The sequence below is a fragment of the Phoenix dactylifera genome, chromosome 5 (genome assembly GCF_009389715.1).
Source record: "Phoenix dactylifera cultivar Barhee BC4 chromosome 5, palm_55x_up_171113_PBpolish2nd_filt_p, whole genome shotgun sequence".
Taxonomy (NCBI): Eukaryota; Viridiplantae; Streptophyta; class Magnoliopsida; order Arecales; family Arecaceae; genus Phoenix; species Phoenix dactylifera.
This window is the reverse complement of record NC_052396.1, coordinates 17720356-17734795: the sequence shown is the minus strand read 5'-3', so window position 1 is coordinate 17734795 and position 14440 is coordinate 17720356. Positions and strand designations below refer to the sequence as shown.

The window sequence follows — 14440 nt, the reverse complement described above, 5'->3', positions numbered from 1 at the left end:
ACACCATTATTCTCATATTCATTTCTCCAAACCATTAACTTAATTGTGTTGCACTTCTTTCCTTGCAGAGTTCTTTTCTTTGAGACCCCATATATGATTCTTTTGTAATTGGGAGTGACCAGAAACATTTTCATGTTCCATTAATATCTTATGATCTTAATAACAACTCTTGTAGCCCATGTCAGCATGTTAGTCTAAGTTTTCAGATGCTTCAGGACTGACAATCTAATCTGGGAATTATATAATAGAAAATCCCAATCTAATTAGTTAGCCCACCTTAAGCTAAACACATTATAACATATCTGTTCTTGTAAAGAAAGTTTTCCACTACTTGTCTTTGGTTTCCTATTATTCTTATCCATCTCAATCCCCTTCTCTTTTAACAGGCTAACACTCAAACTAAATATATAAAAAAAAAGGATAACTAATAAGCTATGATTCAGTTTAGATCTGTTCATAAGCAGAACATAAATCCAAGGCAGGGTAAGAGGTGCAGAATGTTGCATACAAAACGAGACAGATGTGATCTACACATATAATTTCATATAATCTAATAGAAATATGAGGGTTTCAGGTATAAATCAACCTTAATCCAAACTGATCCAGTGAAATTTTCGGCCTAATGTCAAGATTCGAACTCAGTTAAACTTGGCATCAGGCTTCATAATTATAAATTTTGGATTGGATTGAAGTCAGCCCCGAGGGTCATTGGCCCCATTGCTACCTCTTCTTGCATCTTAAACTATGGGCATCATATGAAGCTTCCTTGTGGGAGGACTTGGATAACCACATATTAAGAGGAAATTAGGTAGGAAATTGGACAGCATGACGACATGGAAGGAGGAAGTCAATTTTTCTTCAGAAATGCATGTTTGGACAAGCCAGCAAGCATAGTCCAACTTGGCATTTAAGGCGTCTCATAGTGGTCGAAAGCTTATGCCATGATCAAATCAACAATCTTCTGGAAAACTTTTCGAGTAGAGATGGTCTATCGGAGCTCTAGTCAAAAGAGAAGGTTCTTTCTGTCTTTCACTAGCTATGAGATGTGGAAATTTGAAACCTCTACCAACTTTTCTCTTTCGATGAATCAGTTGCAGATCTTCCAAAGAGAAAAAAAAAAAAAAATTGGTTCATCTTCCTTGTAGTCAGGTGACGGAATTTAGGGAGTGAAATTAGGTAGCATCACCTCCTGTTTGTCTTACACTAATCTTTTTGAGCAGAAGATAGATAATGGATTAAGGTAATACCAAGATACTAGTTTTTGTAAAGTATCAAAAGCACTCATTAAATTATCTCAAGCGATCAGCCGATAAGTTATTAATTTATCGGTCCAGACTCTTTCTGGATATTTAGTATATCTAATTGAAAATTATCTATGTCGATAATTATAACGATCAATATGAGAAACAATCTCCAAACTCAATTTTGCTCTATTAGTCAATATTGTGGCATCTTGGTATTCGAATGTCTCGGTTTTTCCTATGTTGATCATGATAGACAAACATACACAAGATGATGAAAATACCAGCCCAAAACTAAAGGACTCTAACTCTATTTTTAAGGGAAAATAAACCTCACTCACTCTAGTAATATATGGTAAAACTCTTCTAGGACCTTGTTCTGCGCCTGTTCGAAGACTGCACTTCGGCCTGGTTTAATAAGAGCGGATTTGGATGCTTAAAAGATGACGAAGATATCCCAATCGAGTCAGCGTCTCCGTGGGCCATACAAACGAAGATATCCTTTTTTGGGATTCATCCAGCCTCTTTCCTTCCAGACAATTTCAATGTTCTCCTCTCAACCGTTGACCGGCTCTCAGGAAAGGCTCCATCTGGTGAGGAGCTTGTTCAAGAGTCCATAGCCACCTCCCTCTCCTCTCCGAAGCAATCCACATCGATCCATCCAAGCTGAGAAGAAGCCCAGCATTCCTTCTCCGCCGAGCAAGCCTTGAGAATATCTTGGCTGCATCTCGAGGCATTCTCGGAATCACGAACCCCAGCTCCTCCCAGGAAGCAAGCAAGCAAGCAATGGAGAAGAAGCCCAGCAGGTTTGGGAAGCTGGCGATTCGCGTCATCCTCGTGTTCCTCGGAACGGTCGCCTTCGCGTGCTCTTTAGCGGCCGAATTCAAGAAAGTAAAGGTCGTGAATCATGCCGACGCTCGTCGAATCGGTACGAGCAGCAGCGAGGCTGAACGTCTTTTTGCGTTGTTCTCTGCAGGCGAAGGATATGAAACTGGACGGAAGCCTCTGTTCGTTGCCGAGGAGCCCTGCGTTCGGGTTGGGGATCACGGCAGCGGTCTGCCTCTCGATAGCTCAGATCGTCGGGACCTCCCAAGTAGGAACCAGGCTCTGCTCAGGAGAGAAGAATATTAGGACAAGTCGAATCCTCTCCATCGCCCAATTAGTTGCATCTTGGTATGTATGCAAGATGATGATAATGATGATGATGACCTCTTTAATTCTTTCTCTTTGTTTCTTTCTTTTTATTTTCTGAGCTCGACTCTGCTCCAAATTATTATGGAGCATCTCCGTCTTGTAGGATGAGCTTTGGGCTTGCCTTGGTCCTGCTGGCCACCGGGTCGAGCATGAACGGTGGGCAGCCCTATGGGAAGGGCTGGATGGATGGGAAATGCTACGTCGTTAGGAATGGAGTGTTCATCGGTGCAGCCATACTGGCTGTCGTCACTGTAGTTTTCCTCCTTGGATACACCTTTACGGCAGGAGCGACGACACACCATCGCACCGGTGCAGACGAGGAAGGAAGGGTGGTTCATCAACAGCAGAAAGTGACCGACCGAAGAAGCCTCGGATGAGGAGACTTCCAAGTCTACTCGGTGGAAATTCACCATCATACATACAGCACCAACAAGTCTCAAGAGTCCATAGAAAAAGAGAAGGCGACGACGGCAATAAAAAAAGAGCGCCTTACAGAATAGAATATTTTTGCAACTGGGTGGGTGGTCAATAAAGGATGGCTGCTATTGGTCTCCATCCTGAACCGCAACAATTTTTTTGGTCTTTCTGTATTCGTTTGACTTGAGAAAAGAAATTTATCATGTTCATAAACAAGATTTTTTTGAATAGTTGAATCTGGTGCTCTTTGGTCACCTCTTCTTCTTACTTTTTAGGTTCTATACATGATGGAGCCTTTTGCTTTTTTCCCTGCTATGATTTTAGAGGGCGATGGAGCTGAATAACATTCTCAATAATGATAAATAATTGGATTGAAACATCTTGATGCCAATGAATTCGCTATATCAACAAGGAATTGCAACTCACCAGATTTACGACAAAGAAGCTCGCTGCTCCGTGGCGACAGAAGCTGACGATCTCCAGATGGCTTTGGACAACCATCGCGGCAAATCATTTTAATTCAATGCAGGGTACCATGACTTCACCAGCTGATTCCTTGACATGCAATTTTAAGTCTTGCAAATGGATAGGTAAGTTAGTATATTACAGAGAAAAGAAAAATAAAAGTTATTCGCTTTCATGATTACCGAAATATGGACTTGGAGACTTGGAGTTGTCCCAGCATCTGCTTTCTATTTTGACGTACCAATCAGCCTAAAATTCGGATGGCATCTTCACCCCTAATAATCATAAGGACAAGCCAGAAGCCTCATTCCATCAGTATGGTCTGATATATTAACCATCTTTCGACACTGGTCATAATTTTTTTTTTTTTAAGAACCTTCTGAAACGGATTACCTAAAAACCCTTCCTGCATTCACTTGTCTTTGTTCTTACTAAAATATATTTGGACACTTTGTGTATAAAGGTCCTTGGTGCCTCCTAACCTTCTTTTAGTATATCTCTGTCCTATTTGCCACATCTATTTCAGCTGGCATCATCTTAAACAAAATCCAAATTCTATTTTCTAATAATTAAAAACAGATTTTACAGGCTAAGCATCAATAATAACCATAATTAACAAGTCGTTCATATAACATATAAAAGTTCATTGATCAACTTTTCTCACCAATTGAAAGATGCACACGTTGTAAGTACATTGACAGTTCTCTATTTCAAGTAACTTGAAACCACGTAAGGAGAGTCATGGTATGCCTCCTAAATACAAAGAGGGAAGCCTGTGCAAGAAAAAGGCAGGCCATACTGTGAAAAGTCAGCAGACAGAGATAACAAAAGTTTCTAAAGACGAAAGTATTTTGCATCAGTGGTTAAATGCGAGGTCGGGCTCACCTATGAGGCTATGACTTGATGCGGGCAGGAAAGAGGCTTTGACATCCGCCACAGACGAAGAGGGTCGAATAGCAGGACTGATATGAGTACACTAGCAAAAGCACAAATCCTAGGGAAATTGAACATACAAAAGCTCCTAGACAAGCCTGTAACCCCCATGCCCCCTCCCACCATAATATCCATAACCTCTTCCTCGGTTGTCTGATCCCCTGAAGTTACCAGGATGAGCAGGCCCATGGTTGCCACGACCCAAAGGAGTCCCCTGCTGGAACTCACCAAAAGTCTGCAAGCCAAACTACAGTTTCATCAATTTATTCAGTTAGCATCATTAAGACTTCTATCTGAAATGCAGAGATAAGCAACTCCACACCTCTGTATCTAATTTCATTCGCTCAGAGAACTTCATACGGCCACTCCATGATCCTCGGTTAAGTGAGTTGCAAGAAAGATTGTCAAAGAAGTCATCTTTATTATATACAGGCTGCAAAACAGGACATCAATAAAGTTGTAATTGAATTGCTTCAAGTCAAAGCAGAAGCTAAATGCTTGACCCTATTTAAGAACTGAAATCTTATCATCCCCAGAAAGCTAGCGATTGCTCATTAACAAGCATGTTTTCTGCCTCTAGGTCATTTCCTACAGTATATTCTACAGTTTGGCCCACATAGTTATCAATATTCAAACCACTAATCAATCAAGAGCTTTTTTGGGGGGTACATAATTAATTAAGAGCTTCATCAAGCAGCAGCATGGGTAACATTGCAGAGTGCTGAAACAAGCTTATACAAGAGGTTCAGGTCAGTTCAGGTTGGGGACCAATCCAGAACAAAACCAATTTCAATAAGATCTCAGTTTTTGTAATTTCAATGCCAACCAATCAACGGTGGAAAGAAACTAAACCAATGGACTAAGATAAGATTGGCCCTAAAACTTCCCAATTTTCTTTAAAAAATCAGCATAAGAATCTATTGATTCTTTTCTTTCAAGAAAACCCATTTAAACCAGTGAACAAAATAAACCAACAACAAATATATTCAACAACCTCATACAACAACAAAATCCAAAAAATAAACTATAAATCTTGTACATGATATGTTAACAAAACAAAAAAAAAAATCCAATATTTTGTTTAAGAAAACAAAAATTATCATAATCTATGATAGCTGATTTAATACGCCATACAAAATTAATAATATATAAATATTGATTCATGTGGTTCGGGTTAGATCAGGTTATCAACCACTTTGACTTTGAGTTGGACCAACCTATGTTAAAATCTAAACCACCAATGAAGTCGGTTCAGTTCACCTCAGTTCTTAGGTTACCCCAGAACCGCGTGCACCACTAGCTGAAACTTAGGCAGGATATGAGATGTGAACTGTGCTGCAGTCAAATTTGTGCCGACTATCTGCAAGTTCCACAAGAAATTAGATTTTGGCTTAAAGACAGGTTATAAATTGAATAGTTCAATGAAAGGCACCACAAATACAGGCTTGATCACATTACACAGCGAGCAAACAAGCCTTCACTTTGACCTGGTCATCCAATAGGATCTCAAAATTTTTCAGCATCATTGATTTATGTAGGGCTCGTTTGGTTCACGGGAAGCATTTTCCGTTCTAGGAATATGATTCCTGAGAAACAAATTCCTAGGAAGAGGATGCATAGGAAAGTACTTTTAGCATGTTTGGTTGACTATGGAAAAGTGACAAATTTTCAAAGTGTTTATGTTTGGTTGGCCATCCACTTTCCTGGGAAAGTTATGTATAATTCCTATTATGCCCTTAATAAAAATTAGGTCTTTAATGCCTCTTTAATGCTTCTTTAATGCTGAAGGGCCTTTTTGGAAAAAAAATAAAAATGGAGTGATTCCCGCCTCATGGGAAAGTAACTTTCCCATATTTCTCATGGGAAAGACTTTTCCATGAAATGTGGGAATCATATTCCTATGAAAATACAACTTTTCCATCTCTCTCCTTTGAAAACTCCAACCAAACAAGAGGCATCTCATTACTTTCCCGTTGACCACACTTTTCCCCCTTCTTTTCCCGCGAACCAAACGAGCCCGTAAAATATGTGTTTTGACTTTCAAGCGTCAGACAGAACAATCAAGAGAGAAGAATGGAACATAAAAGAAATGATAAACAAGCATGTCTCACTTTGTGGCCAAGCTTGGGATCTTGTCCATAACCCTCTTCAACCTCCACATTATCGTGAATTGGATTTTCTTCCATTCCATTTCCTTTTGTCCTTCTTAGTTTTACCTTGCCATGCGACCCCCAAGCTTCATCTTTGTTAAACTTCTCATTCATGGCCGTAAAATCAAATTCTTCGGTGAACTGAGCCACCCTACCCTGACCCTACAGATTTAAGCAGACAGCCAAAATTCTAGTAGTGAGAACAAACTCAAAGTTTCTTTGATAATAACATTCAACCATATTTTGATATGTATACCTCAATGGCAGGATACCATCTAATCTACCATTGGTATGTGTCTTATAGCTAACAAAAACAGGTATAAACTGCAATTATCTTATTTAAAGCCATCAAGCAGATTAAAAGACCTGAAAACTACATGTCACTTATATATTGTCCACTGCATAGCTGCGCTATTAGGTGTTATGTGCCCTCTGTCCATGCATCCAACCACCTCACATGGTTCGCCAGTTCCACCATAGCTACCATTTGTTGAAGTGGAGCATAGTGCAGGGCCAAGTGAGAAACGTCTCTTCTTTCGGTTTATTCATTGATCCTTTGAAGATAAGTATGTTTTAGGCATAGCATTTTAAACGCATCTATTTGAATTTGAACTTTCATTTTTTTGCAACTCCTTTAATCAGATAAAGCAGGTTAACAGTGCATTGACAACTGATAACATTTACTGCTTTGCAGGCCAAATTACAACGATTCTCGTAGAAGATCGGTAGTATAGGCCATATATCTACATTTCTACATTCAAAGAGAAACTCAGGTTAGAAAACAGTTGGGAATAGCTCTCCTTATGTTCTTGAATGGGAAGAAATATCCGATTCCTTTCAAATCTTAACATATGTAATGAAAATGAAGTTTCCAGTCCCTCTCCTGCAAAGGTGCAGTAGAAGTGAGGTTGCCGATAAAAGTCAAGTGAGGTCCATAAAGAATAGTGAAAGTGAATTTAAAAAACAATGAACTTTAGAGATTTAGCCATTAAAATGTCCTCAAATGAAGCAGATCTCTTAAGAAAAGTGGTGCTCAAGAAGTTGAAATATGATTATAAAGATCAAGAAAATCTGAATTTCTTAATTTGTGAGTTATCATGAATGCAGCTGCATACAAAATCACGATCCAAGCCTTCCCAAAGTCAAAATTCTTGCCCCTGCTTGACAGCTGTCCAACATTTGTGAGTTAGTTGGATGCTAAGAAACCATGAATTCCTACAAAGGAAAGGCAAGAGTTCCCAAAATAAAATGTACAACTTAATAAAACTGATTCACGGAAACTAGTTAGCCGATATCATTTTTTGAAATGATGGAGAAAAAACTCCATCAAAAGCTGACTCCATTAATGCAATCTGAAATGTTGATAGATGGGTTATACTTTCTATTACTATACTCAATTCTGTTAAAAGTGAGGGGTATGCATGTATCTATTCATGCACACATGTAAATAAGCTACTCCAATACATTTAAGGTAATGAACTAGGATCGCATTATAAAGGGAGTATCTTGGCGCAATAGTAAGGTTGCTTCATTGTAACCTAGGTATCACGGGTTTGAAATATGGAAACAGCCTCTCTACACATGAGAGTAAGGCTGCATAAATTTGACCCTCCTCAGAATCTGCAGCAGGAGCCTCATGCATTAGAGTGCCATTTTTTTAAGTAGGACCAAAACATATGTCAGCTAATGGTGCACACAGCTTCTGATTCATTAGGCTTCAGTCCTTCTTTTCAGATATATCAACATTTATTGGCATATGACAAAATGTGATTAACAAGAATCTATCAGTATTAATCAAGTGTTACATAAAATGGTCCAAGTTCTTCATTTTCTTTTTTTGAGGAATTCAAAATGTCATTCATCATTCCACCAAATTTTGATACCTACAGCTCAATGCCAACATAATATCTCATCTATGCATATGCCTGTAGCTAACAGAAACAGCTGTGAACTGCAATTACTTTCTTTTAAGCCATCAAGCAGCTTACAAAGGTCAAAAAACTGCATCATATAGATTTAATTTCATTTACTTCTTTGATCAGCTAGACAAGGTTAGTACAGTATTGACAACTTGCAACAAGCAACATGCTTTTCAGGCCAAATAAAAATGATTGCCATAGAAGAATGGTAATAGGTTATAAACACCTATATTCTAAGTAAGAACCACGATTAGAAAACAGTAGGTGAAGTGACACTCCCATTTCTCTGCAAACATTTGAATCCTTTCGAATGTCAATAAACATCATGAAAATGAAGTTTTCAGTCCCTCACCCCAAAAATATGCACTAAAAGTGGGAGATTAGGAGAAGTCAAGAAAGATCCATAAAGAGAAAGGAAGACGAAAATAGCAGTCCACAGAAAAAGATAACTTTAGAAATAGACACTAAATGGACTCAAATGAAACAGGTTTATTAGGTAAAGTGATGCACAAGTAGTTGAATTATCATTACAAGGGAACCTATGTTTCATAATTTTGTGAGATATCATTGATAGAGCTCCATCGGAATCACAACTACAAGTTTTACATTGCAAAATCAAAATTCTTGGTCCTCCTTTAGATTTCTCATATAAGAAAGCCAACCTTTATCCAACATTTATGGGTTAGTCAGATGTTTGGATTCACAGGATTCAAAAATCCCAATTTAAGTTCCAAAAAGCAAAGGTGAGAATACTCAAAATAACATGTACAATTTCAGAACATTCTTTCTTGGAAATTAATAAGACAATGTCATCATTTGAATTGATAGAAAGAGAAGTTCTTGAAAGCCGAGTTCATCCATGCAATCAGCAATATTGATAGATAGGGAGATATGTTTTCCTTACTCAGTTCATCAAATATTGCATTCCTGCATGCATGTACCTATATAGGTCATTCCAATAGTTGAAAAGCAATGAACTATTGACAAATCATGTCTCAGGTAATGGTGTGCACTGCGCACAACTTTTGGGATGTTAAGCTTTAGCTAATCATAGGACATAAAATAGTCCAACTTCTTCATGCTTATGAATCAATTCTACTATTAAACACAAACATCTGATTGCATCGGTCAGGCTGTACTGCGGTTGTCAACCATGTCCGCACCCATGCATATGGCACACGTTAGACTCTAGTACTTAGATAGTTAAAACCATGTAAATTAACATTCAGAAAGTCAAATATCGCTAATGTTCTTCCGCCTCTGTCCATGTCCTCTTCTTCCATATGCATGGTTGACATAGTAAGCCTACAATCTCCACACTTCCCTCCAAGCAACAACTATACTGATGCATATTAATTCATCCATTTGGGAATGTGTAGGTAATGTTCTAGATATAACCGCCTACTCAAATTTACTTTATAAGCAATACTGATGTTAAATTCACTTAAAGACGATCATGATTCAATAAATTAAAGAAAAATCTTGTGAAACTAAATTATTGAATTCAGATAGACTTCCACATCATTTCAGAGACACTCTTAAGAGAAAGCACAATAAAAAAAATGTAGCAGTAAAGGGCAATATGTCCTTCAGAAAATAACAAGAGCTGCATGCAGGACACAACTGACCTGCCAAAACAATTTTGTCTATCCATTTAAAACAGATATAAAGTATCATCATACCTGTTGGGAAAGCAATCGTAATGGCAACAATGGTTCCTGAGGCAGTGAACTAACAGACGATGGTGGGTTTGATGATGGTGACAATACAGCTGCCATGTCTTCTCGCTCAGGGATCAGTCTCTGGTTAGAGGAGGATGCTGTTGGTCGAGATTGTGTAAGCTGATCAGGGGTCAGCAGAGGAGGCAATGTAGTTAAAGGAGATGTAGTGGACCCCAAAATTGAAGATGAGGAATAAGGTAAACTTGGCAAGGGAAGAATTGGTATCGCTGAAGATCCAGCTTTGCTAGAAACCGAATGCATGGAGGCATTTAAATCTTGATTAGATGAAGAAAATGAGGACTTTATCCATGAATAAGAAAGAGACGACAACGGATGAGACAGTTGAGAAGGATCGCTGGATACTGATAAGAATACATCAGCAGGGTTAGAAATTGCAAAATGAGAAGTGGTGGCAGCAGATGTGCAAGTTAAATGGGCAGGGTCTGTGAAATTTGGCATGTTTGTTGGTGCCTGACTTTCAGGTAAGTGCAACTGATCCTGCACCATTGCTGAAGGGGGTTGTGAAGGAAACAAATGCTGTTTGGGAGACTGGCCACCTAGCACACCAGTATATCCTTGCCAACACGTAGGCGTACTAAAAGAGGTCCTGTTTATATTTGAAAAAGCAGGCAAGGAGGCCTCGGAACTGAGGGTGGCCCCAGATTGATACGGTGAAAATGCATCTGAATATGATGACCTGGCTAAAGATGACCAGGAAGAGCACCACCTCCAACTGAAGCTGATGTACTAGGTTTGTAGGCGTCATGTGACTGCAAAGCACATGATGGAAAGATACTGCACATACAATATGCAGCACCAAAAAGGAAAAAGAAATCCCAATGTCAAATAAAGTATACCTGAATAATAGCTGGATCATTGTGTGCCTGAGGCTTTGTAAGAACTGGAGATGACTTCACTTGCAAATCCTAAAAATAGAATAAGCTAAAAATGCATCCACTTAATGAAACTCAAACACAGGCTTGTGGTCTATTTAACACGAACTGATAAGAAATTACATTCAAGGACCTTCCTGCATTGAATTTTCTAAATTATTCAGCTGTTGAACTTTGAAAATTTGAACTTAACATTAACATTTAGAAACATAATAATAATACTGTCACCTGAGCAGTAAAATTATACAGGCGGAACAATTATTCCAAATGGCATCATATCCAGAACAATCATGTTGGAAGTCATTTTCAGATGAGATCATATGTGCTGCTTTTCTCCCTATTCTTGTCCTATGTCAGTGTAGACTAACACATTCCACCCATGAAACTTCTGCTTCAACTCCCCACAACTAAGAAAACACCAGAACCTCGCAAAACTTATTCGCAAAGATATGCTAATAAGCAATTTCAAGTCATCAGGTCAAAAGTTTGAAAAGCTTCTCATACAACACAAAACATTTCCTATCTTTGTAATACTAGTGTCTGGCATGTGATGAATGTGAAGAAATTAATGGAATGGATGTTTAAAAACAAAAACAGCTTCTCTACTTTGCAGTTCCATTTCCTTCATATGTTGGGACTTCTGATGTAAGTGCATGACTGAAAAGAAAGAAGGCCTCAAAGCTATGTTAAACGGGTTTGATTATGGGTCACAAGTAGAACTTGGCAAACTAGCCCATCCTACCGTTTCGGGTCAGTGTTGGTTCAGTTCGATACGGGCCGAAGCGTCCAATTCAGGTCGATTCGGCATACCTTGGGTGGAATGCCTAGACAGCCAAGCAAGCATGTATCTAGCGCTGTATGATCAAATGATTTGTAACATATTTACGTGCATACATATGCATGCTTGCATGCAAGTATTCATGTATGTACATATGTATGTAATTTGCAGAAAACACTAGAAAGCATCATACTGATAAAAAATAAGGTTGTTAACTACATAATTTATCCAATCAAATCTCTAGTTTGATTGCTTAAGTTTCACTCATATAATAATTTTTTCATCGAATGATTTAAAGTATCCATATTCCATAGCTTCCAAGCAACAAAATATGATCTAGCATCAACTAGTATCTAGCAGAACACATTATACATACAAAAGTGTGTATTAAGGAACAAAAGATAGTCATATGATTTTTTTTAAAAAAAAGAAAAGTTGCACAAATTTGGTTATATAAATAACCAAACACATAAGTAGATATATTCACAAAGATGGAGTCAGAGGTGATAAAACACATAATGACATTCGTCCAGAAAACCCAGTTCCTCTGTAGGCAGTAGGTCGTTGCCTACTGCTCCTTCCTTTCCCCTTTCTGTCATCACATGGGATGGTAGCCAGACTTTAACCGGACAGACAAGGGGAGAAATAGACAGATGGTTGTGATCTTAAAGAGGAGTTGTTTTAAAATGGTTCATTACATACACTCAGCTATATTACACATACTCTGAATTATGGATGTATGTTTTAACAAGGAATTGTTTTAAAATAATGGCACTCTTACTTTATCTCTTTTTGTGAAAAAGGACCTCCACCATAACTCTGATCTTGCAAGTTTAGCATGCATCAAATAGCATATTTTAACCTTATTTCTAGACCTACCATGGATCCATCTTTACATCCCCAACTCTGCTGCCACATTTAGTGCTCACGTGGCATGTTCTATAGCAAAACCTTGTTTAGCCCAAAAATGTCCTTCACCAAGTTATTGACCATTGCAATACAAAATAGAAAACTAAAAATGATAGAATTCAAGTATGACTAAATTCAGGGATCTGAAAGTACAGCCAAATGATTTCTTTGGTCCTCAAAGAAACAAAAACTAGCAAAGAAGTGGAGGAACTAAATTATTCACAACCTACACAACTTCCTCCAAGATATCGGAAATAAATAATTAAGTTTACAGATCTCTAATGCATGATGAGGAGAACAGAATCAATATTTGACCAAATAAAAGATCCCAACAACACTTGAAGAGCATGACCAACAGGGGAAAAGGTGCATGCTAAAACCCATTCACCCAAGATAAATGATACACTCAGTAAACTTCCAGTCCACAAGAGGCAGTGTAGGTGAAACATCACTTACTTACGTTAATGACACATTGTGGGCCAGCAATTATCCATAAGATCTTAAAATCAGTTAGAATATTTCCATTTACCTAGATGTCACTTCCTCGGAACAGAATATATTCATAGACTTGTCACTAGGGGGAACCTGAGGACCATCTTTCTTTCGTCCTTCAGTTCCATATGACCTCACTGCAACCAAGGAGCAGAGACAATGTAAGTCATCGACGGATAAAAATTTCCAGTAAAGAGGAGAACTACCTATTTCTCAATTCTAATCAGTTATCTCTATTTTCAGACAACTTCTGCAGTCTGGGAGCTCGCTTCCAGTAATTTCATTGAACAAGAAACGTTATCCACCATCACTAAACAAAGAATAAGAAAACACAACAGCTCCTCCACAAAAAGAACAGATTTTTTAGCACAAACCTGCGGGGATTTCCACATCAAAGAGGAGATAATTCGGTCATGAAATACCAAAACGAAAAGAAGGGGAAACATCAAGAAAAATCAAAGAGGCGTAATTTGAGGAGCCAATCAAAAGAACGACTGTTCCACCACATCACCAGACCCATCAACCAAATCCAAGAAGAAGACTGGGGACACGAGAACGGAAACCCTCAGAAAACGGAAATTGATGGGAGGAATGGAGTCGGTCCGGTGGGACGGCGTACCGTTCTGGAGGGCGATGGTGGACTCCTGGGGGTTGATGGAGACGAGGACGCCGTCGTAGCGGATCTCGGCTTTCGAGGTGAGGCTGATGAGGCTCCCGATGTACGAATCCGCCGCCGGCGAGGACGAAGACGAAGACAAAGACGAGCCGGAGCTCGATCCCTCGGCGGCCGCCATTGCCGGGCACTGCTCGCTGGGATGCTTCGATTCTTGCTATCGTTCGTCGTCGCCGAGCCCTAACCAGGGTTTGCTCCCGCTCTTTCTTCCCTTCCTTCTTTCTTTTCTTTTCATCTTTATAGCTTTCTTTCTTCCCCTCTTTCGAACGCTCCCAGTTCTCCCTCCCACTTCCACGGTCCTAAGCATTAATAAAATCGCATTACATTAATCCCGGCAAGTAACTTGCCGAGACTAGTTCAAACTTGTAAACACATGCGTAGCCCCTAGAGAACATAAATATTGTATAAAAGCTTGCTTCTTGTGAGATACCATATAAACTTGATTGTGCTAAGTGAACAACATAAGCTCAAATAAACTAAAAAATAACATAGATATTCATATAGGCCAAAATATCCCTATCTCAAGATTTGTGCTTAAATTGAAGGTAGGGGTGGCAAAATATGACCCGACCCGCCAACCCGACCCGTGTTCGACCTGCCATAAACAGGTTTGGGTTTGGCCTAAACAGGTTCGGGTCGTAAACAGGTCGACCCG

At 39.0% G+C, this 14440-nt stretch overlaps 3 protein-coding genes across 11 annotated transcripts; 1 reads left to right on the top strand and 2 right to left on the bottom strand.

The window, feature by feature from the left end:
- The first annotated feature begins 1406 nt into the window (after positions 1 to 1406).
- On the top strand, positions 1407 to 3082 carry LOC103713004 (protein MODIFYING WALL LIGNIN-1). Its single transcript, XM_008799751.4, has 3 exons — positions 1407 to 2138; positions 2218 to 2414; positions 2539 to 3082. Exons 1-3 carry the CDS (start codon positions 2028 to 2030, stop codon positions 2810 to 2812), a joined length of 582 nt encoding a protein of 193 aa, XP_008797973.2. The 5' UTR covers positions 1407 to 2027; the 3' UTR covers positions 2813 to 3082.
- Positions 2221 to 13057, bottom strand: LOC103713002 (protein decapping 5-like). 8 transcript variants are annotated; one of them, XM_039126923.1, is made up of 9 exons: positions 10002 to 10573; positions 6362 to 6562; positions 4573 to 4683; positions 4203 to 4485; positions 3982 to 4090; positions 3711 to 3821; positions 3500 to 3592; positions 3279 to 3427; positions 2221 to 2348 (listed from the first exon to the last, which is right to left on the bottom strand). In XM_039126923.1, the coding sequence occupies exons 1-4, from the start codon at positions 10545 to 10547 to the stop codon at positions 4339 to 4341; spliced, it is 1005 nt and encodes a 334-aa protein (XP_038982851.1). In that variant the 5' UTR covers positions 10548 to 10573; the 3' UTR covers positions 2221 to 2348; positions 3279 to 3427; positions 3500 to 3592; positions 3711 to 3821; positions 3982 to 4090; positions 4203 to 4338. The 8 variants fall into 8 exon arrangements, with proteins under 8 accessions (XP_038982851.1, XP_038982852.1, XP_038982850.1 ...); XM_039126924.1 differs by having other exon boundaries at positions 3711 to 3816; XM_039126922.1 differs by lacking the exon at positions 3711 to 3821.
- On the bottom strand, positions 10719 to 14047 carry LOC120103939 (protein decapping 5). Of its 2 annotated transcripts, none has more exons than XM_039126929.1 (3): positions 13732 to 14047; positions 13150 to 13249; positions 10719 to 10835 (listed from the first exon to the last, which is right to left on the bottom strand). In XM_039126929.1, the coding sequence occupies exons 1-3, from the start codon at positions 13904 to 13906 to the stop codon at positions 10742 to 10744; spliced, it is 369 nt and encodes a 122-aa protein (XP_038982857.1). In that variant the 5' UTR covers positions 13907 to 14047; the 3' UTR covers positions 10719 to 10741. The 2 variants fall into 2 exon arrangements, with proteins under 2 accessions (XP_038982857.1, XP_038982858.1); XM_039126930.1 differs by lacking the exon at positions 10719 to 10835 and adding an exon at positions 10898 to 10966.
- Between the last annotated feature and the right edge of the window lie 393 nt (positions 14048 to 14440).

Excerpts from the sequence above, each read along its gene's own strand:
- LOC103713004 (XM_008799751.4), top strand. The coding sequence starts at position 2,028 with ATGGAGAAGAAGCCCAGCAGGTTTGGGAAGCTGGCGATTCGCGTCATC. Across the intron at positions 2,139-2,217 it reads CCGAATTCAAGAAAGTAAAG|GCGAAGGATATGAAACTGGA; the intron begins GTCGTGAATCAT and ends TGTTCTCTGCAG. Across the intron at positions 2,415-2,538 it reads GCCCAATTAGTTGCATCTTG|GATGAGCTTTGGGCTTGCCT; the intron begins GTATGTATGCAA and ends TCCGTCTTGTAG.
- LOC103713002 (XM_039126923.1), bottom strand. The coding sequence starts at position 10,547 with ATGGTGCAGGATCAGTTGCACTTACCTGAAAGTCAGGCACCAACAAAC. Across the intron at positions 4,684-6,361 it reads ATCCCAAGCTTGGCCACAAA|CCTGTATATAATAAAGATGA; the intron begins GTGAGACATGCT and ends CCTGTTTTGCAG. Across the intron at positions 4,486-4,572 it reads GAATGAAATTAGATACAGAG|ACTTTTGGTGAGTTCCAGCA; the intron begins GTGTGGAGTTGC and ends TTTGGCTTGCAG.
- LOC120103939 (XM_039126929.1), bottom strand. The coding sequence starts at position 13,906 with ATGGCGGCCGCCGAGGGATCGAGCTCCGGCTCGTCTTTGTCTTCGTCT. Across the intron at positions 13,250-13,731 it reads CACCATCGCCCTCCAGAACG|TGAGGTCATATGGAACTGAA; the intron begins GTACGCCGTCCC and ends CCTTGGTTGCAG. Across the intron at positions 10,836-13,149 it reads TCCGAGGAAGTGACATCTAG|TATCTTTCCATCATGTGCTT; the intron begins GTAAATGGAAAT and ends TTGTATGTGCAG.